Source organism: Rhinolophus hipposideros (genome assembly GCF_964194185.1).
Source record: "Rhinolophus hipposideros genome assembly, chromosome: 10".
NCBI classification, from domain to species: Eukaryota; Metazoa; Chordata; class Mammalia; order Chiroptera; family Rhinolophidae; genus Rhinolophus; species Rhinolophus hipposideros.
In genome coordinates, this window is record NC_138056.1 from 81,334,652 (window position 1) to 81,357,111 (window position 22,460).

The 22,460-nt window shown below is 37.1% G+C and overlaps 1 protein-coding gene across 2 annotated transcripts in view; it reads right to left on the minus strand.

Moving 5' to 3' along the window:
* The window catches only part of ZW10 (zw10 kinetochore protein), a 40,813-nt gene extending 19,663 nt beyond the window's left edge, over positions 1-21,150 (minus strand). For both annotated transcript variants that reach the window (XR_013994201.1, XM_081062858.1), the window contains exons 1-10: positions 20,954-21,150; positions 19,118-19,252; positions 13,591-13,692; positions 13,317-13,394; positions 12,756-12,915; positions 11,163-11,315; positions 10,567-10,758; positions 2,484-2,647; positions 1,724-1,906; positions 825-1,063 (exon numbers count right to left, since the gene is read on the minus strand). Coding sequence is in view for 1 of the 2 variants with exons in the window: in XM_081062858.1 (XP_080918984.1) it covers positions 825-1,063; positions 1,724-1,906; positions 2,484-2,647; positions 10,567-10,758; positions 11,163-11,315; positions 12,756-12,915; positions 13,317-13,394; positions 13,591-13,692; positions 19,118-19,252; positions 20,954-21,058 (1,511 nt within the window). In the remaining variant the exon portion in view is untranslated. The remainder of the gene's footprint in view (positions 1-824; positions 1,064-1,723; positions 1,907-2,483; positions 2,648-10,566; positions 10,759-11,162; positions 11,316-12,755; positions 12,916-13,316; positions 13,395-13,590; positions 13,693-19,117; positions 19,253-20,953) is intronic.
* Positions 21,151-22,460: the final 1,310 nt, after the last annotated feature.

Here is a 22,460-nt window from a genome sequence, read left to right on the forward strand (position 1 = left end):
TATGAGCTGTGAAACAGAGTTTGGAGTACCCTTTATACAAGTGCAGATTGGAAGAAATCATCCTGGAAGGGTGAAATCAGATCTTTGGTACATTCCAGTCTTTTCTTTCAACCTCTGGCTACCCAACAAACTATTATGGCTTTAAAAAATAAGCATTTAAAATGGAAATTAATTAGGGCCTGGATTTTACAAGGTAAAATAAATGTTAAGTTAAATTAAAAGGCCAGAGCAGGCTGGAGCAGTTGGTACAACTATCACTCCCAATATTACCACTGCGATCAATAATAAACATTTGAGTATTAATCATTTTCCAGGTAGCATTCTAAATTCTTTATATGTGCTTTCTCATATAATATCATTCAATTCAAATAAAAAGTATAAATTAAACAAAAATTTAAAAGCTTTTTGTTAAAAAGTAATAATTTTTAACATCAAAATAACTTATCTGTCCATCCATATACATGCTTCTATTTCTTACACCTTGTTGTAAAATTCCTACTTGGTCAAAATGAAAGGAAAGAACACTAGACTGCTAGTCTGAAAACATCAATGATAATTTTTACCCTAACTTTTGACAAAGTCTATTAACCTCTGTGGACCTCCATTTTCTCATGTAAAAGGATGAAACTGAAATGTAAGGTTATGTTGTTGTAAATAAAACTTAATTATCAATATGTATCTCTGTGCTGCACTGACTTTCTAGAAAAAAATATTAACTAATGGGATAAGAAAACCCAACGAATTCCAGCTAATTTTCTTACTAAATGTCCGTTTAGATAGGCATTTAAGCAAGTCATTGCCATTTTCAAATTCAGAACTCTTACCACTGATCGCTGCTGGTTGTTGCCTCTAATAAAGTCTGATAGGCGAGTTCCATTAATTTCTTTACAGACTCACTGATGTGGCACGGGGGCAAAGCAAAGGAATGCTGGTCCAGTGTATTTTCAGGCTGTAAATTCACCACTTCATTGTACTGAGTTGTGGACATTTTCTGTATTTGTAGCTTGTCATGCTCATCAGGGCGAGGTAAGTCAGGCACACTTATCTTAGAATCAGGAGTAATCTAAGAGTCAAACAAAGAAACAGAATATGCACTATCTTCAGAATAATCCAAATGCAAGCACACTGTGAAAAATAAGATATTGGTTGCTTACATGATGATAAAGCTGTGGTTCTACAGGATAATTAAAAGATCTGAGTATTTTAATGACTGTTCAAACTTGGACTGAGAGCATATCACAAGAAGTAAGCTGTACCATTCTTCCAATTCTTCTGTACATTTTTTTTATTAAAATTTATTTGGGTGACAATTGTTAGTAAAATTACATAGATTTCAATGTACAATTCTGTATTACATCATCTATAAATCCCATTGTGTGTTCACCACCCAGAGTCAGTTCTCCTTCCATCACCATATATTTGATCCCCCTTGCACTCATCTTCCAACCCTAGCCCTCCTTACCCTCTGGTAACCACTAAACTATTATCTGTGTCTATGAGTTTTTGTTTCTCATTTGTTTGCCTTGTTCTTTTGTTGTTTTTGGTTTATATACCACATATCAGTGAAATCATAGGGTTCTCTGCTTTTTCTGTCTGACTTATTTCGCATAGCATTATACTCTCAAGATCCATCCATGTTGTCATGCTCTCTTCTACTCCACCATTTTCATCTCAGACATGAGCTGCTTCCCAAATACAATCTAATATACTATAACTGCAATACCTTCACAGTGTTGTGAATTTCAGAGGTCATTAGGTTTCTAGCTGCCACAATCACATCCTGACACTTCTTGTTAGCAAAATGAGAATTGATGTTACGGGCATATTTCAGCAAATCAGTAGTATCTCCTTTTAAAAACCTCATCTCCTTTAAAGCATTTTCAAATTCTTCAGTGGATTGTATAATCTGAGAAAAGCAAAAAGAAAAGAATAATATACATATTATTACATTTCAATATTAAAATTTCAAATCCAATGTATAGAAAATAACAAGGACCAGCTGGTCATTAAGTTTTACAACAAACCATCAATTATTAGGTATAAAGATAATATACATTTTTCTAGCCTTAAATTCATTAGGAAGAGTATCTTAAACAGAAATTTCTGACTCTACTGAGTAAAAGTGCAAAGACCTTTAAAATACATATACATATTTTTTTAGTGTTCAAGGAAACACTAAAAAGAAACAAAAAAGTGTCACATGATAACTACTATAGCTAATATAAGTACAAATAAAAGAACAATTGCTTTTCAAAAGTATCTTAATAAAGAAAATATATTTAATAAGAAAAGATACTTCCCAATCAAATAGTAGGAAGCCGGAAGAAAAAGGAAGTTATAGGGAATTTGCTTCTATTCCTTATTAATAATTTTCTTAAAGATGTCACTGAAGAACAAAAGATCTTTCTTAAAAAAAAAAAAGAGAGAGACACCAATAGGAACCCACAGTCTCTTTAAAGCTTCTATGGTATCTCTGCTCTTACCTCTTCATACTGCTGTAATTTGCTGCTATTTGTTGGGATAGAATAAACCAAACAGTTTTTAATGAGGCACTCAGACAATTCCTCCCAGATCATGTCACCAAGCATCTCAGCCAATACGATCTTAGATGTTTTTTCCTTTTTTAGATCAGTATCAAGCGGCAAATCTGAATTCAAAAGAAAAAGTTTTAAACAAGAAAGCATTCACAGTATGGATTATTCTCAAGTTCCCTAGGTTTCTAGAATTCTTTAATTTTAAGATAATGGGGAAGAAAACAGCACAGATAATTCTACAGCTATCTCAACTGATTGCATGGAACAAAGCATGACATACAATTAGTATTATTTTCACTGCTCAAATGAATCATTTGCACTATACTACAGCCTGTACTGTGTAACAAGAAGGTATTAAGCCATCTACACTATAATCATCTACTACGAATCTACTGATCTGATTATATGACAAGCACTCAAATGTTCTGCATACCACGTTGAAACTGTTCAGAATAAAACCGCAGGTTCTCTAATAATGAATAAACACACTTTTTCATCTCTGCTTGGGCATTGAGTGTTTATCCTAAGTAAAATATCAATAAACACCCTACATTATAGCATATCTAGTCTAGCAAACAGAATACTCAATACTGAGGGTAAAGGGGATCAAACATATGGTGATGGAAGGAGAACTGACTCTGGGTGGTGAACACACAATGGGATTTATAGACGATGTAATACAGAATTGTACACCTGAAATCTATGTAAATTTACTAACAATTGTCACCCCAATAAATTTAATGGAAAAAAAAAAAAAAAAAGAATACTCAATACCTCTTCTATGGTATGCCCAATGGTAGTTTTTTCCAACACATTTTGAGGGAATTATATTTAGAATATACTACTATTAATGAATTAATTGTTAAGAATCAGTGACCAATGTAGCGGGAAGAGTAACCATAAAAGGAACCAGCTATTTTTAACCTAGTTCTAATTCACCAAGAAGACCTTAGAGGATAAGAACCTTAAAAGAAAGTGAGTATATTATCTTAGAGCCTTGAGATACTTTACAATATCTAAAGTATAGCCCAACACTGTTCAGGATGATAGACACAAGCCACAATTTGCTACCGAGCACTTGAAATGTGGCTAGTATGACGGCGCAAGTAAATTTTTTTAATTTTTAATTAAATTGAGCCTAAGTTTAATAATGGAAGCAAGGGTGTGTAGTTATAAAGGGTAGCTCAGGGAGCTTTGCGGTGATAGAATAGTTCTGTAACTTGATTGTAGTGGTAGTTACATAAATTTTATTATACCGGGTCTTTCATTAAAATAAGGCCGGATCTTATATTAATTTTTGCTCCAAAAGACGCATTAGAGTTGATGGTCCGGCTAGGTCTTATTTTCGGGGAAACACAGTAGTTGTAGTATAGTTACACAAGATGTTAACATTGAAGAAAATTGGATTCACCCTTCAGGGTACATGGGACCCTTTTGAATAAAAATTTTAAACTGAAAAAAAAAGAGAGAGAGAAAGTAGTGTAAAATACTTTTCCATTAAACACGGCCTTGTTGTTTCGATATTGAACTATTTCACTTTAAGCACTGAGTCACGTAAGCTATTATGCTGTACTGTAGTCCTCCTGTTAGGCACATACATCACTCCTAGTATTTCCAATCTAGTTAGTATAAGCAGATTCATTCCATTAGAATGATGTTTTGTTCTGTGCACCAGTGCAACACTGTAATGTGTTTATCTGAATATTTAATGCACACAGCACAAGTTTAGTGATAGCTATATAAACTGTAAAAGGTAGTTAAATTGAAATACTTATTCTTTTAATAATTATTTTTCTAGTTGAGGAAAACAACTATTGCCAGACTTCTAAATTTAAAATTAAGGTACACTATTGATGCAGAATCATAAGATGCAGAAGCTAGTAGAACTGCTGCAACAGTAAAGGAAAGACAGACTGGAAGAAAATACGTAACAAATTTCACAATAAAAGGCAGCTGCAATTTGCTAAAACAGCAAAACAAAAAACCTGCTTGCTTGCTATGCAAAAGCTTTTTAGAACATAAACAATATTAAGAGACATTTTCAGCACACTTGTTGAGAATTTATTAAGTTTTTATTTATAAGTGTCCTCTTAAAAAAGAAAGGACAAAATTAGTCACCTGAAATCACAATTAAATGTCTAACTAAAAATGTGATTTTAACAGGACCTGAGCTTATAACTTCGGCCAGCCACCTGGATTCTTGTACAGACAGACACACACACACACACACACACACACACACACACACACACACACTTTTAGATAGAGAGATGGTGAAAGAAATTATTATTTCAGTTATGAAAACTTTGTTATAAAATTATGAGAAAAAGACATTTTTAAAAATGTGAAAGACCTTCACTATAGAAGACTAAATCTTTCTAACAATAAATAACAAAGATCAATTGATTCAATTTTAGAAAAATTGCACATACTTTCTTTTAGCTTTAAATTCTTTAAGTATATTTTATCTAAAAGGACCTCCAAATTTACAAAGAAATATTGTCAGTTCACTGCCTAAAACATCAAACTTGTAACATATTCTGTAATCTTAAAAATTCCATGATTATATGACAAAGAATAATTTCAGCTGGATATAGAAAAGTCATTTCTATCACAACAGCATTCAAAAGATACGTTAGGTAAAACAAATGGATTTATAGGAATTTTAAAGCAAGAGACTAATGATCCCCTTATTGGTTATCTCCACTACATAATACATATTAAGTTTTTTCTTGAAACAAACACTATGAAGTGTCATGAATACAGGTGTTAAAATCATTCAGTATATATACTTGCAAACACTATGAATTATCACTGATTTATTGAGCTGTTGAAAAAAATAGAAGGCAATAAATATGATGATCTTATGTTCTTTGCCAAGGCTCATTAGGTGAGTCTGGAAGAGTTTTACAAAAATTTACTGTACCGTTATCTTCAAGATTTTCTTGCAACAAAAGTAATGCTCACCAAATATTCAATAATCAGACATGATAAGTGGTAAAGTACTTTGTTTGCTCCTGAGATCACACTGCATATGAACAAGCTAAATGTGAAGTTCCAAGGAAAGTTCATTTGTGACCTCGCTAGACAGATGCAAGAATTTATGTTGAAAGTAAATCTTTTCATAATACCAATCAATGTTCATGTAGGTACTCATAAATTTTTGGTACTCAATACAGCTATTGGAAAACTTTTCAGTGTGTGTTTGAAACAACTTGGGTATGGAACCTACTTTTTCAACAGTAAATTTTATGACAGTCTAAATACAGATCAAGTATTTCCAGGGAAAATTTGCATCTGAATTGAGATATACTGTAAGTACAAAATATTCACCAATTGGAAGAGTCTGTATAATAAAGGAATGTAAAATATCTCATTAATAATTTTTATATTGATTACATATATTGAAATGAAATTTTGTATATGTTGGGCTAAATATATTATTAAATATAAGTTCAACTTTCATTTAACTCTTTTTAATGTGGCCACTAGAAAAGTTCAAATTACATTATGTAGCTCGCATTTTATTTCTTTTAGACAATACCGATGTAGACAATAAACTGAAATGCAGGCATCATCTTAGTCAAACGCTATAGCAGGTGGTAGTGTCTTGCTCTATAAAGATTTATTGAATGGATATATGCATACATACCAGAGAAGAAAAAGATAAGTATAATACATTGGTGTGATCACACCATAAAAAGCATTTTTTTATCCTTTTTTTCATTTAAGATTATATCATAAACATTTCAAACTACCAAAAAGTATTACATTTCTATTTTGCTTAGTTTTTTACTAGTAAAGTGCACTAAATTTTGTCATATTTCCCACATCTAATGACGTAACAATATGCTGAGAAGGAACTGTCTGATTGCTTTCTTATGCTGAACCATCTTTGCACTCCTAGATGGAGTGGTCACAATATGTCCTTTTTAAAGGTACTATTGGATTTTTTTTTTTATGTTTGCATTTATAAGTCAAAGGTAAAATCCTACTATAAAGTTTTCTCTGTGAGTAAGCTATATTATATTTTGGTATTAAGTTTATGCTGGTCTTTAAAAAATTAATTAGGGTACCTTTCATCTTTTTCTATCGACCAAAGAGCTTGATCAACAAAGAATTATCTGTAATTTGAAGAACATATAGAATTTAGCCATTGGTGCCTGATGGTCGCCTTTTTAGTGCCAAGTCTTTCACATTTCTTCTACAATTATATGTTCAGAGTTTCTGCTTCTTGGTAAATTTTAGTAACTTATACTTTCCAGAAAAGCATTCATGGCAACAGCAAAACATGCTTGTTGTTACAAGACCAACACCATTAAGGTTTATAGAGGTAAAAAAAAATCCAAATTTGCCCTCTCCATACCCACAAGCTGATCCTTTCTTTCCTTGCGAATTTTAAGTTTGGTTGGTATTCCTCCCTTAGATTCATACTTACAGAGGGTGCCAAAAAAATGTATACACATTTTAAGAAAGGAAAAAAACTGCATTAATAAATACCAATAACAAAAGATGAATATAAGTCATGTTTGACATCATTAGTTACAAGAGGTGCTCAAAGTGGTTACCATCAGCATCCAAACACTTCTGATTACAGTGAACTACTACTTGAACAACGTTGACCAAAGTGTTAACATCTCTTAAAATGTGTATACACTTTTTTGGCACCCCAGGTATATACGAGGTCTGATAATTAAGTTCGTGAAGTCGTTGCAACAATGTTGCTAACCTTTTTTGATACCAGAGGTATTATGCATTATGAATTTGCATCAACTGGACAGTTAACCAAGTTTACTATTTGGAAGTGCTGAAAAGGCTGCGTGAAAAAGTTATATGACCTGAACTTTTCGCCAACAATTCATGGCTCTTGCAACACGACAATGCCCCAGCTCACACGGCACTGTCTGTGAGGGAGTTTTTAGCCAGTAAACAAATAACTGTATTGGAACACCCTCCCTACTCACCTGATCTGGCCCCCAATGACTTCTTTCTTTACCCAAAGATAAAGGAAATATTGAAAGGAAGACATTTTGATGACATTCAGGACATCAAAGGTAATACGACGACAGCTCTGATGGCCATTCCAGAAAGAGTTCCAAAATTGCTTTGAAGGGTGGACTAGGCACTGGCGTCAGTGCATGGCTTCCCAAGGGGAGTGCTTCGAAGGTGATCGTAGTGATATTCAGCAGTAAGGTATGTAGCACTTTTTCTAGGATGAGTTTGCGAAGCTTAATTGTCCGACCTCATATGAATTTGCCAAATACACACACAAGCACTCTTATGCGCACATACATCATGTGGACTGAATTGTGTCCCTCTCCCAATTAATATGTTGAAACCAGGAAACTTCTAGGATTCTACTTTCCAGTATTTCGGCATTATAAGTAACATTGTGATGAACATCCTCATACATAAATAAATGGTTTTATGTATTTAAAACCATTTATTAAACAAATAATTTTTCTTTAGGACAGAATCCTAGAAGTTGAAATTCTGGTTTAATGGATAAATTTTAAGGGTTTTCACACATTTTGTCAAATTCTTTATAAAATAATTTTCATTCTCTTCTTTTAAAAGCTCCTTTGTTGTTGGTATAAAATGCTTAATAATAAAGAAAACTTGGGATAAAAAAATATGTATTAAACATAAGAGGAAAGGCAAAAGCCTTTATATAGTTTCAGAATAATTAAAAGCCAAAGAAAGTAGAGGATTCCAAAAAGAACTAGAGTTAACATGATTTTCAGGTTCTACTTAGATCAAGAAGATAAAGCAAGGGAATGTTGATTGGTGGATATCAAAGAGAACACAGAATTCCTAAACTCCTTCTTTGCCATCCTCTTCTTTGCCAAAAACAATGATCTGAGCCAAAAGGGGACGAATAAATGGTAAAAAAGAAACGAAAGCCTAAATACATAAAGAGATTAGAAGAGCACCTAGCAACACTAAGTTGTCTTCTGCTCTAAACATCCTAGGTACTAAGAAAACTAACAAATAAAATAATGGGTTGAGTACTAATTAATTTAATGAACCGTGTCAAACTGAAAGTATTTTCTACTGGAATTCTCCAAGACACCCTCTGGCCCCCGCCTTTCTGGCCCTATCCCAGGAAACAGTATCATCACTGACTTAAAGTATAAGAAAACATGGTTATCAATTAAGCACTCAAATGAAGTAGAAAAAACAGTAAACACATTGCAAAACTGTACTGAGTAAAATTTAACAAGGATTAATGTTAATTCCAAAAAAAAAAAAAAATCAAGTACAGTGTAAGACGGTAAAGCAGCGGTTTGCACTGAGTAGGACAAGATTTCTGTTTACAGTAAGCTCAGTGAGTTCATTGTGTCATAATGGCACTTGGCTATACTATGCAACATACGAAACTGAGAATGCGGGCATGAATGCTCCACACTATTCCGACTTGGTTTAGAGTAGACCTAGAATACTTGTTTTGTTTTAAACACTATGCTTTAACAAGAGGAGTACAGAAGAAATGGAATATGTTCATAGAACATCAATGAAGATAAGGGGACCTTAAAACTATGTCACTCAAAAAAAACCTAATGATGTTTATACTGGTGGCAAAATGTAGGGGAAATAATAACAGCTACTGTTAAGAATTTGAAAGTCTATCAAGTGTAATAGGCAATAGATTTGCCCTATATAGCTCCACATAGTAGAAATAGCATCAATAAAGCAGATATTACAGAATATGTTTTAAACAAACTTTTTAAACAACTACCCTAAAGATATAATTTGCAAAATGAGGATTTTGGTAATCGTATTTAATATAGAAAGGAAATCTGATTTTTAAAAAACAAACAAAAACTTCATAGTAATCAGTTGCCCAGAGATAAGATGAAATGCCTCAAGAGGAAATGAGTTCCCTCTCACTAATGGTGCTTAGGTTGGTTATAAGGCCAATTGATGGGAGAGTTATAGAGATTCAAGCACAGAGATATTTGGATTGAATCACATCTCTGGTTCCTTCCAATCCTTGGATATTTTGTTTATAAGTCTACTTATATCTAATAAAAACAAAAGTGTATTATCTCCCTTAGAGAAGAAACAAGAAAACTACTGTGAATTTTTGCAATTTATCCAGGTCTTAAGATTTTTTTCTTCTCTGCTACTGTCAAAACTAGAAAGAATTCCTTGCATATTTGTTCCCTAAATAAACTATACGAGTGCCAGGAAGGCATATAAACAATAGCAAAGATTTTTTTATTTTCTTCACAGCAAGAATGCTTGATCTGACTATTCAATACGGTAACTGAGAAAGGCAAAAAAGAAGGTAAGTCAAACAGACTAAAAAAACCAGTATTAGAACACCAGAAGAAAGGGAGAGGGGGATGGTAGATGAGAGTAAAGGGGATCAAATATATGGTGATGGAAAGAGAACTGACTCTGGGCGGTGAAGACACAATGTGAGATACAGATGATGCAATACAGAATTGCACACCTTAAATCTATGCAACTTGGCTAACAATTGTCACCCCAATAAACTTGAACAATAATAATGAAAAAGAAAACACCAGAAGAAACTTTATTTTTAATAGTATGACAACCAAAAAAATAATTCAAGCAACACAGAAACTGGCTATTTCAAATGTGAATATATGAAGACCTAACCAATAGTTTGAGCTGGCATGTAATTAATTTCCTATGTTAAATCTAGTTTGTTTCTGTCAAGTTAAGGGATTTTCCCACAGAAATACGAAATACGTAAAACAGTTCTCGGTTCATTTCTGCTTCTCCTATAATTAAAGCCAGAGTTGCAAAATGTGATGTTACTAGAAGTCAAGTGAGCCCAGAGCATTGTAGAATTCAACTGAATATTACAAATACAGAATCTGGGGTACCAATGATAATCCTACTTGCCAAAGTAGAACAAGAAGTAAGAAGATTAATTACTTTGTTCCCAGGCATAATCTACTCACCTCTGATCTCCATTCACTCAGATTGTGGACATTAATACTTTCAAAAACCATAATGACTTTTCAAAATATAAAAGCATTGCCTTGGAGGTACATACCTAGAAGTTGTTTCTGGAGCACTTCCAGTACCAATCTGAGTTTTACAAAAACTTCAGATGGCGATGGATGTTCTAAGTCAGTCATCACAGATTCAAACCGAATGATAATGATGTTAGGCTGGTTTTCTATCACAGCAGAAAGGGAGGGACAAGATACCAGAGGCATAAGGATATACTTCAGCAGCAGCTGACCTGAAAAATTATATGAACACGCATCAAAAATCACTAGAAGAAACTTTTAAATAAAAGCATGTCAAAAAACTATCTTTGAGTCTAACAACAAAAACACATATATCAGGACATTACACACCACACATTATGCACTGCAGGTTTTCCCACTAAAGTTTCCCAGGTTCTCTACAGATTTTTATTTAAATTATTCAAAATCAGATAAAATAAATTGCAGCAGTTAGTTTAAAGAAGAAAAAACAAAGAAAACAGAGAGAAGAAAATATCTAAGCCCTCAGTATGAAGGCTAATATGTATGACAATTCCATTTGAAGAATGAGGTCAACTCCTACAATCCATCATCGATACTCCTTTAACACTGGACCTTCTGAGATTTCATATAAATGAAACAAAGTAGTGTGTCTTACCAAATGATTTAAGCTTGGCATGTAGCTCCCCAAGAACAGAAAATGCCAAGAGGATAGAACTAGTTGGTGGCACAGGGGTCTTCTCTTCGTTTTGAGATTGTTCAGTGTATAAATGAAGTTCTGTTAGTAGGCAAGATTCCAAGTTGCTGGTATCTAAGAAAAAGGGGGAAAACATCAGCTATCACAGCAATATAAGATGTTTCCACTTATATTCTTCAGGGCAGTTCTCTACTGATATTCCTGAACATGTTGTTTTATTACAATACAGTTCTAATGCTTTCAAATATTAATTATGATACACATATCCTTAACATCACTTTAAAAGAGGGGTTTTAGTATGTTCAAATAATGAAACAAAGTGCAAAAGCAAGACAATGCACATACAATAAATGTTTATTAAATATGTATTGAACGACTGAATGAAGGCAAGGAATGAAAAGTGAGATCATAGCTTCACTTAAGACCTCCTCTTCTTTGTTCTTTCTTACCAAGCAAAGAGAATAGCCTGCCAAACAAGTTTAGCAGGAAGGGTATGTTATAACAAAGAACACACCTGCCATCTTAATTTTACAGTCTACTTGGAAAAAGAATCTAAAATTTACTAGATTACAGTGTTTCCCCAAAAATAAGACCGGGACTTATATTAAGTTTTGCTCCAAAAGACACATTGTTTTCAGGGAAAATGGTATTTCTTGATAAAGAAATATTTCTTGAAAATATTTCTTGAAAATATTGAAATATTTCTTGAAATATTTCTTGAAAGAAAGGTATTTCTTGAGAGAGAGAGAGAGAACACACATATATATATTTGGAAGCCAAAGTGGACATAGGAGAGGGAACAAGGAGAGCCTGTGAAGTGTCTGAAAAAGACTAAATTTCAAGATTCAACGTGGGAAAATATACCAGGTTTAATGGCATATCACTTAAAAATACCCTCAGAGGTTTCACTTTGTGTAAACAAGACATCGAAGAGGGCTCACACCAAGAGGTGGGCAGAGGGACTGAAAGCCAAGTAGTATAAATAAATGCCAGGGCCAGAGTTATACTACATTTTAATCTAGCAAAGTGCCCCCATCTGATGATTTTGTCACCATTTTTCCCCAAGGACTGAAAAAAATTGAGTCAAACCCGTTTCCCTGATCCCCTGCCTTCTTTCCTCAGCAAGAGAGAGAATGGTTGAACAGCTTCTTTAAGCTTTCTAGTCAAGAAAAACTTCAGGATTAAGGCTGTTGGGAACGGGTATATCCTACAAGGCAGTGGAAATTGTGTGGCAGAGGAGGGGATGGCACCTCCTCTGCCATACCCTCATCATGTAGACCCCACCCACCCAATCATCTTCCCTCTTCTTTGCTCCTTCCTAGTGAAAGGGACAGAAATAGAGATATAAGGTAAGTAAAGTAAGAACACTTTAAAGACCCAGATGAGTTGGTCCTAACAAGTACTTTGCTTAATATGAGAAGTTAATAAAGACTTGAGAGATTAATAAATGAAACCTTCTCATCTACCAATACGTATGAAGTATTTACAAAGTATTCAGAGGCCAAATTGGTTCAGGCAGATTAAGCAAAGCAGTCCACCTGAGGTCAGCAGCACCTTTTGAGGGTGGGAACTTCCATACAATCAGCTTCTGCCACTCTTCTCCAAGGTGATACAGGATGTTCTGTTTCTGTATTGTGAGCTCCATGCTGAGAGATTTCAACATTTTTAAATCAAAGCATTTTCTGGATTTCAATAACTTCAAGCATTTCTGTGCCTGGTAGTGAAACGGAATCACTGTTAAACATTCCATCTGGACTCAGGGCAACCAGAATATATGGAGGGTGACCAAAAAATTTATACACATTTTAAGAAAGGAAAACTGTATTAAAATTGTAATATTCAATATATACCGATAACAAAAGATGAATACAAAGTCACGTTTGACTTCTGCAATTACAAGAGGTGCTCACAGTGGTTACTATCAGCATCCAGAAACTTCTGATTACGGTGAACTACTGCTTGAGCAATGTTGACCAAAGTGTCCACTTGTATACATTTTTTGTGTGTGTGTTGCACCCCCGGTATTTGTATAATGATAAGAACACATGGAACACAAAATTTACTAAAAACAAGAATAGTACTGATTGCTCATGCTTTGGAGAGAGTGTTTAATACCTCTTCTAGACGCTGAGCAGCAGTGACATACTTCTTCTCTGCTAATGCACAATTATATTCTTCAATAGCTGCAGAAAACTGAAATGGTAAGTATAATCATTAGGTATTTTATTTTATACATCCTATAATTTCAAGTCTGTCTGCTTGTTTGTTTTTAAAATATGAAAAAATACTATATAGTCAGGGGATACACATTTAATAATGAGATCAACTGAAAAAAAAATAGTAACTTCCTCAATACCAAAACATTAAAGTTTGATTTGAATTTACTGACCTCTTGTAGCTGTTTAAGCAAACTTAGGACTACTGAGTCTCTTTCCAACTGTTGCTTCAAGTCTGTAAATTCAGCAGTTGATACATGAAGATCCTGGCGGACCTAATTCATACATCGAAGACAAGTACACTTTTAAGCTATATAACATCTAAGAAACAAAACATTAAAAATAGGTATTTAAAAACTTTAAAGCTAATCAATAAGCTTTATTAGGTGAATATAACTCATGTTGAAATTTAAATGCTGGTTAAGCTTGGGATAAAAATCACAGAACATAGTAGCTCGAATAGACCTTAAGTGGTCCACTTAATCCAAACCCTTATCCTATGCAGGAATGCTCATTCCCATCAACATAATATCCTCCTGTCGCCATCTACTCTTAGTTTAAGCAGTTATCTTTCATAAGAGAGTTCATCCACCTGGATTACTAGATGGGTTTCCTCATTACTAATTCATTCTACAATAGTATAGCTTTAACTATTAGAAAAATTTTCTTGAGTCAGACTCCACCTCCCATTCTGTCCCACCTTTTCAGGGACTTTGCATTATCAATTATTTCTTCTTCTCTGTGCCCTTTTACCCTCCCTATTTCATTCTTCATTCATGAACTATACACTGATTGAACACCTACTAAAGCATGACTCGTCCCAACAGATTTAAATATGTCAAAATTTCCCCCATGTTTAAGAAAAACTTTCCCCCACCTCAGCAACCACCCTACTGCTTGCTAACTTACTTCTCTCCTCCCTCTCACAAACACGTTTCTTGCAAGAGTGATCCAGACTCACTGTCTTTACCTTCTCACCTTATTCACTCTATAACTCTACGATCTGGTTTCTACCCCCACCATTCCACCAAAACTATTTCAATACAGTTGGTGCCAAAACCACCAATCAATTCCTTATTGCTAAATCCAAAGCATAAATTATCAACATTTAACTATTTGTCAGGATACTGTTACTGCCCTTTCCTTAGTTCTATGACACCATTCCTTACTGATTTTCCTCCTTTTCTTTGTTCATTCCTTTTCATTTTCTTTTGGGAGCTTCATTTTCCCTCTGACTACTTTATATATATTGATATTTCTTTCTCCCTGTCCCTCTTCTTACTCTAAACAGTCGCTTTCAAAAAATAAACTTTTTTGCCCCACCCCCATCAAGGGACATTTGGCAATGTCTGCAGACATTTTGGCTTGTCACAACTGAAGTTCTGGCACCTAGTGAGTAGAGGTCAGGGATACTGCTGAACATCTTACAATGTACAGGACAGACCCACAACAAAGAATTATCCAGCTCCAAATATCAACAGTGCCTAGCTTGAGAAATCCTGCTCGATACACTCTGGCAACCTCAGCCATTCCCACAGCTTCAATTTCTAAGTGCTGCTATCTCAAGTCCACATCGTTTTCCTAACCTCCAAACATGTACATGGACGGAGCGCTGTGCAAACGGTTCATTAAAGTCCGTTCTCCCACTTTCCCACAGTAATAGCACTGAGCTACCCAACTAGCCTATGTTCTAGCACCCCTCACAACTGGATGTGACCACGTGTTTCAGGTCTCACCACGGGAAAAGAAGCAGAAGTGATGTGCACCATTTCCAAGTCTGAATCCTAATAAAATAGATGTGCATAAGAAAGGATGAAACAGTGCCATTTGCGACAACATGGATAGATCTTGAGATTTATTATGCTAAGCGAAGTAAGTGAGACAGAAAGTGGAGAACTGTATGATTTCACTGATATGTGGGATACAGAAGTGAAAGCAACAAGGGAACAAGACAAACAAATAAAGGAACAAAAACTCGGGGTGCATGGGTGGCCCAGTTGGTTAGAGTGCGAGCTCTAAACAACAGGATTGCCAGTTCGATCCCCACATGGGCCACCACAACTAGATGAAGACAACCAGCTGCTGCTGAGCTTCTGGAGGGGCGGCCGGATGGCTCAGTTGGTTAGAGCACAAGCTCTCAACAACACGGTTGCCCGTTCAATTCCCACATGGGATGGTGGGCTGCGCCCCCTGCAACTAAGATTGAGGACAGCAACTGGACTTGGGGCTGAGCTGCGCCCTCTACAACTAGATAGAAGGATGACTTGGAGCTTATGGGCCCTGGAGAAACAACACTGTTACCCAATATTCCCCAATAAAATTAAAAACAAACAAACAAACAAAAACTCATTGACACAGACAATAGTTTAGTGGTTATAAAGAAAGCAAGGGAGAAGGTGGCTGGTAGATGAGGGTAAGGGGGGTCAAATACATGGTGATGGAAGGAGAACTGACTCTGGGTGGTGAACACACAATGGGATTTATAGATGACGTAATACAGAATTGTACACCTGAAACCTATGTAACTTTACTAGCCATTGTCACCCCAATAAACTTTAATTAAAAGGAAAAATAGAAAATAGATGTGCCTCCTCTGTGCCCCCTCTTTGTCTTAACATCCAGCTATAATCTGGACATGGGGAGAGACCAACTTCAACCAGGCAAACAACAACAAAATCCTAGAGCAGTGCTTTTCAAACTGTAACATACATAACATTTGGTGAATCTTATTAAAATGCAGATTCTGATTCAGTAGGTCTGGGATGGAACCTGAGAGCCTCCATTTCTAACAAGACACTAGGCGTTGCCAACTGTGCAAACTATCAATTCTTTAGGGGTCTCTCACATTTCTGCACTGTCTTGCAAGTGAAACAATGGCTGTCTTTAGTTCTGAACTATCTTTTCAAGGATGTTTGTGTAGTAGTAAACAGCTTAGAAAACAGAGATGGTGTTTTCCACTAAAGCAAAAAAACCAATATGCTTACTACTCATTGTAAGAGAGTCAGGTCCCCTAAACTCAGTTCTCTTCTATAATGCAATCCACTGCACACTGCCCTTTAAGAACTGGGGCTCGGGGCACTGTACAAAAATGCTCATACTCTGGCTACTGCTGTGAATAATAAACTGCCCTTCCTCTCTCACCCACAGGGTTTCATGTCTTCTAATAGAATCGTGAAACTGTGGCAGGTTATCTTGCTGACTTGAAAGTAGGGTAAACGCTCAGATCCCCTTCACAGTACTTGACACAGACTATACTAGAGTAGTAGGCCCTAGGTTGTAGAATCAACCTGCTAGCCAATACTACAATTACAAAATATGTATTTAGTCTGAGCCACTGTACTCAAGTTTACTCATTCCCTAGCTCTCAATATCTATCTGTCTTACTCTCAGCATCCCCATTTCCTTTACAATAGTCTAGCTTCATCTTAATACAATTCAACAGCGCAGCTCCATTTGGATACCCCGTAGGCACCCCATATTTAAAATCATTTCCCCTACAAAAACCTACTCCTTCTCTAGGTTCTCTACCTCAATGAAACACACATCAATGACCGAGTTCCCAGTTATCCTTGATTCCCTGCATCAAGTCCCAAAGATCCTATCTCTTAAATGTCACTAGGATTCATCCACTTTTCTCCATCTCCATTGCCACTGACTTTAGAGCAGGTCACCAACCTGTCTGGTCTGATTCCTTCTGCCTCCTTGTGCTTTAACTGCCTTTCATTTCCCTCATGTCCTTTTCTTAAACTGCAAGTAAAATGGGATTCCTAAAATTCAAATCTGATGTCACTCTCTTATTTAAAATCCTCCATGGCTTCTACAGCACCATCAAGACTATATCCATATTACTTAAACTGACATGTAAGTCCTTGCTTACCTTTCTAATCTCACCTCACCTGCCTTCCCACCACTCTCCAAACATAGTCTACGGAACACCTGCAACTCTCCAAAAGTGTCATCTCTCCATTACTTCCACGCCTTTGCAATGCTTTCCCCTCTGTCGACCTAAAACAATCTTCCTTCCTCTTTTGCCTAATCACCTATCACTTCAGGTTTTGATTTGGACACTATTTCCTCCAGGAAACCATACTTAGCTACATCCACTCTCTTTAACTGGGATTATTCCTGTTTAATATGTATCACACTATTTTACTCATCTATAACAGGCATGAGAGATTTGCATTTTGAAATAAAAACTGTCCAGTTCTGCAATTATCACAGCCTGGCAACTTCTAGATGTTCAATAAATATACCAAATGACTGAATAAACCCCTTTATAATATCCACCTAGTGAATCTAATCCCCATTCTCTAGCAATAAATTTGAATCTTTCTCTAGTACAACAGGGCTTCAAATCTTGTTTCTTTCATTGTTCTTCAGAAGGTACAGTATTCAAGTCTGGACCTTCTCAAGTAGACCAGCCATCTTTCAACATGTAACAACCAGAAGTGAATAAATCTTGCCAGCCATAGTCTGGCCAGCAAAAGATATGTAGCCCACCACTTTCTTGTTCTAAACACTTCATTTCTAACAGTACAGTTTAAGAGTGCACAGTTGACTCACTGATCAAACATATACACACTGAAAATATTATTTGAACTGTGCCAGAGTTGTAGAGTAACAGATTTATTTTTGTTAAAACCTCTAATCAGAATCTTTGGTAAATTGGCTGTTAAATAGATTTTCTGGGTAAATCAGTGGTTTCCCCACTTGTGATTCAAGCTTTATATAAAAGTTTTGAAAACACATTTGTTCACTTTCCTTCTTTAGTAACTTTCACAAAGAGAAGAGATTTGGTGTCTTTCTTTAAGGACCTTGAGAATACCTCAACATCTTGATTCCAGGTATCAATGAGCCCTGAGTAATAATTTAGAAACAGATATAGAAGAAATCTAAGATTAAACTTTGTTTAAACCTCCAATATCAGCTTGACTTCTTTCAACTGTCTTATTGTTCCTAAAAGGAAACTGGAAGTGAAAAATCTTGGTGAGATAAATATATGTGAAAAACATTTTTAAATTTATAAAGCAGGTATTTTCTGTTTCCAGATTGGCTTATTTCTTATTGTGATGACAGCACCCCAGAAACCCGCCAGATTTTCCATAAGAAGTATAGCAAGCACTAGTTCCACAAAGTCACACAGTACAAAATGGCCCAGATTCTCTGTGTGTCCAAAGGAAATTAACTTTATGACGGGAAGTAGAATGGTTGTCACTGGCAAACTGAGACCATTTTCCAGAAGAAGGCCAAAAGACAAAGATTGTGCTAAAGACTGAATGTGTTGAGGCCAGCTGCAGATATAAGAGAATGATGGCCATTAACAGATACAAACATTTTATACTAAAAGGTGACAAAAGAAAAGACCAGATGATCCAGTTCTAAGCTTCATCTGTTTTTATTTTATTATGAAGACAATAAAATAAAACACTGAGATTATTTTTTAAAAATTTATAAAGTGCTATTCAAATGCAAGATTTCATTATAGCTAAAAAAATGTTTTACCATAAAAAAGAAATAGTTTAAATTACATTTTTGGAAACTATGTCTATTTTAAAGTCACCCTAAAATCATCTAATTCAACTTCCACTTACCAAAGGAAAAGTGAGGCCTTAAAAAGTTGAACAGAACTGAAATGTCTTAAGAATCAGGAAGCTGAACTGCCTCCCTACAAACCTACCCAATATAACAAGCTATTCTTACCTCATTCTCTATCGTGGATTTCAGCTGGTCAATGTCATGAGATAGCTTATCCACTTGGGTAACCAGGTCCTGTGCACTTTGCATGCTAGGCAGGAATTCACTATACTTCTTGCTTATCATACTGCACACCTCACCCTACAATGTAAGACAGAAAAATTACAATGAGATCAGTGGGGAACTCTCTTAAAAATATACAGCTTGTCTTCCATTAGGCATTTTCCATGTTGGAGCCTTCTTGACAGTTACCCACACCCATTCAATTTCCCTCCAAGCCAATGGGTTTCATGAAAAACACATTTTTCCCACCATTAAACGTCCCATAACATTATTAGGACACAAGAAGACAATGATCACCAAATCCCAACAGTGACCAGAAGTGGTACAAACACTGGAAAAGAGAAAGGTGGAGCCATAAAAATCTCATATTGATATATCAGGCCAGACTATAGCCATCGATTTGAATCCTATACCTAATAGAAAAGAAAGCAAATGGATAATTTAAATCCGTAATCTGTACACCTCGATCAATTTATGGATTTCTAGCTTCTTGCTTATAAAATGTTAAGGCCTAATCTTATAACCCTAAATCGATGAGTTTCATCATCTCTTTTAATTCAAAATAATTCAATAAAGAAATTATTGAATAGTGTACACTGAATTAATCAATGCTTTGGAAGACCCAAAAATAAAGTATGCTCGCCCACAAATAAATTCCTTCGAGGTAGGCAAGACAGGACCCACTTAAGTAACCAGAATGCAGGTATGTGATACGGCAACAGAATGAATGTCCTGCAGGCGCACAACCGAGCGAGAGATCCCCTCTGCCTTCGGGAAAAATGACGGTCTCTTTCCTGCAGAAACTACATTTGATGTTGAACTTGCAAAGATGGGTAAAAACACGACAGTAAAAGATGGGAAAATGGCACTATAAGCAAAATCTGGGAACTTTAAAAAAGAAAGTGAGCCTGCTTGGAGTATCAAAAGTAAATTTCAGTTGGCCGAAGATTCGAGTGGGGAAAAGAAACGAGTCGCGCAAGGAAGGCTACGTTGGGTCCAGAACGCGTGGGAGCCCCGCGAATGTAGCTGCATCGGCCTCTTTGGATGGTACAGATCGTGGTGGGAAAGTCCGCAGTCGCGGCAAAGCAGCAACGCCAGTGACAGAAGCACTTAACGGTAAGGAAGCGTTTCCGTCACGTGACACGGGGCTGCGCCCTCACGGCACGCCGCCGGAACTTAAACCCAGAGGCTGCAGCACACCGAACTTTATTTTATTTTTTTTTGCCTAATACACCGAACTGGAAACGCGGGCAGCGAAGAGGGGGGCGCGCGCCGGCCAGGCGGTACCCGCCTCGGGACGGGCGGGGCCTCGGCAGGGCCGCCCACGCGTGCTGCGCCTCCCGCCCCTCCCGGGCCTGGGGTGGAGAGGAGTGTCACGCACGTCCTCACGGACCTTAACCACAAAACGTCGGGGGCAGAACGCTGCCACCCTCCCGAAGCTACTGCTCCGCCAACAACCGCCAGAGGCGCGGGCGCAGGAGCTGAGCACTCAGGGGAGGGCCGCGGCCTCCCGTCCCCCCCGGGCACGCCGCCCGCCAACCCCGCGCCGGCCCCGCGGCCTCCGCCCGGGACCCCGCCCGCGGGGCCGCACCGCACGCCGCCCAGACCCCCCCCAGGCCCCCGCCCGGCGCGCGCCCCGCAAACTCCCTCCTCAACCAGACCTCCCACCCAACCCCACGCGTGACTCCGCTCGCGTCCACTCTGCGTGCCCCCGTCCCTCTGTCTTCTCCGTCCCGTCACACACGACCCTGCGTCCCTCGCGGTCAGCCCCACCTGTACCTTGATCTCCTCCACCCGCCACGTAAGGTGGCTGATCTGAGTGCCCAGATCCTCCTTCTCCAGACTCCCCGACGGTGCCAGGACTTTCGTCACGAACGAGGCCATCGCCACGACGGCTTGCAACGCTCCCAGGGCCACTCACTCCTCAGGGGCCCGCGCGGCAGCTCGGGTCCCGCCGGCAGCCCTGGCGCGCGGCCTGCCGGGAAGTAAAGTCTCGCGGGGCGAGACCGCCGCACGGAAGGCGACGGCTGCACTACAACTCCCAGCAGGCACTGCGACCCTCATATCCTGGAATTTCCGCGGCGTCGCGTCGTTGGCAAACTGGGAGACGCGTGTTCCTACTTTGCAGTTTTCAGATACCCTGTCTCTTCTCGTCCGTTTTTCACTAGAATAAATGAAATGTTTTTACCTAATGACCAATCCTAACGGAACCTTTTTACATTTCAAAACGCTTGGCTGTGAAATGTGGCTAGCAGAAGACGCGACGAGTCCAGCTTGATGATTTTTTCGTTAAATAGTCACTCGTGGGCCGCATCGGCCATCAGAGTCTAAATGAATAGTGCCCTCGAGTTGTGCAACGAAGTGCGGCACCACATTACAAATAAACGTCTGCCTATAATTGCACTCCTTTTCTAGTGCATAGCTTATATTACACCTATGTACATACATTGCATACGTATTTAGTATGTCTGTACATATAAATATACATATATTACATCTATGTAATATATTGCATATTTATATTACGCAGGTATAAATCACATTAGTACTGTGGGAAGTAGAACAACATACTCAGCACTTCCTATCAGAATACAAATCAATTTTATCAAAAGCTTTTTAAAATTCTCATTATTTAAATGTTACATACTGAAAGATGTTCATAATACATAGTATGATATTCCTTTTTTAAAAAAAAAAGGCTATAGATACATATACAGAGGTAAAGGACGTACACCAAACTATCTCTGTGAGTGGTGGACGTAGGTATTATTCTCTTCCCTGTGTTTTTCTATTTTTCTGCAATAAACATGCACTACTTTAATTAAAATGTTATCATTAATTTTTTAAAATGGTATTTTGTGAAGATTGCCTCCAAGTAGATAACGACCCTAAGATCTTTGTTAGTTTTAAGTGTCTGTGGAACAATATGCTTATCCCAATGAGGCAAGGGCAGTTTCCTGTGACCTGAGCAAAGGAAATTAAACTGGGTTGACACAGAAAGCACAAAGGACAGCCATAACATCATCTTAGGACGCTCCTCTCCCTGGAAAACCAAGTCAGCTTTTGTTTGGTAGAACTGTCAGCCTCACTTTGAATTCTAAATGCTACTAAAAATAAACGCCCAGCGAGAAAGAACCTGCAGACAGAATTCCTGTATTATGTATTTATTGAGCAACTAGTATGTGACAGATACTGTTAGGCTGGGAATCCAAAAATATTAAATAAGTAATCCAAAAATAGTGAATAAATAATCCCAGAAAAATATGATCATTACTATTTTGGAGGC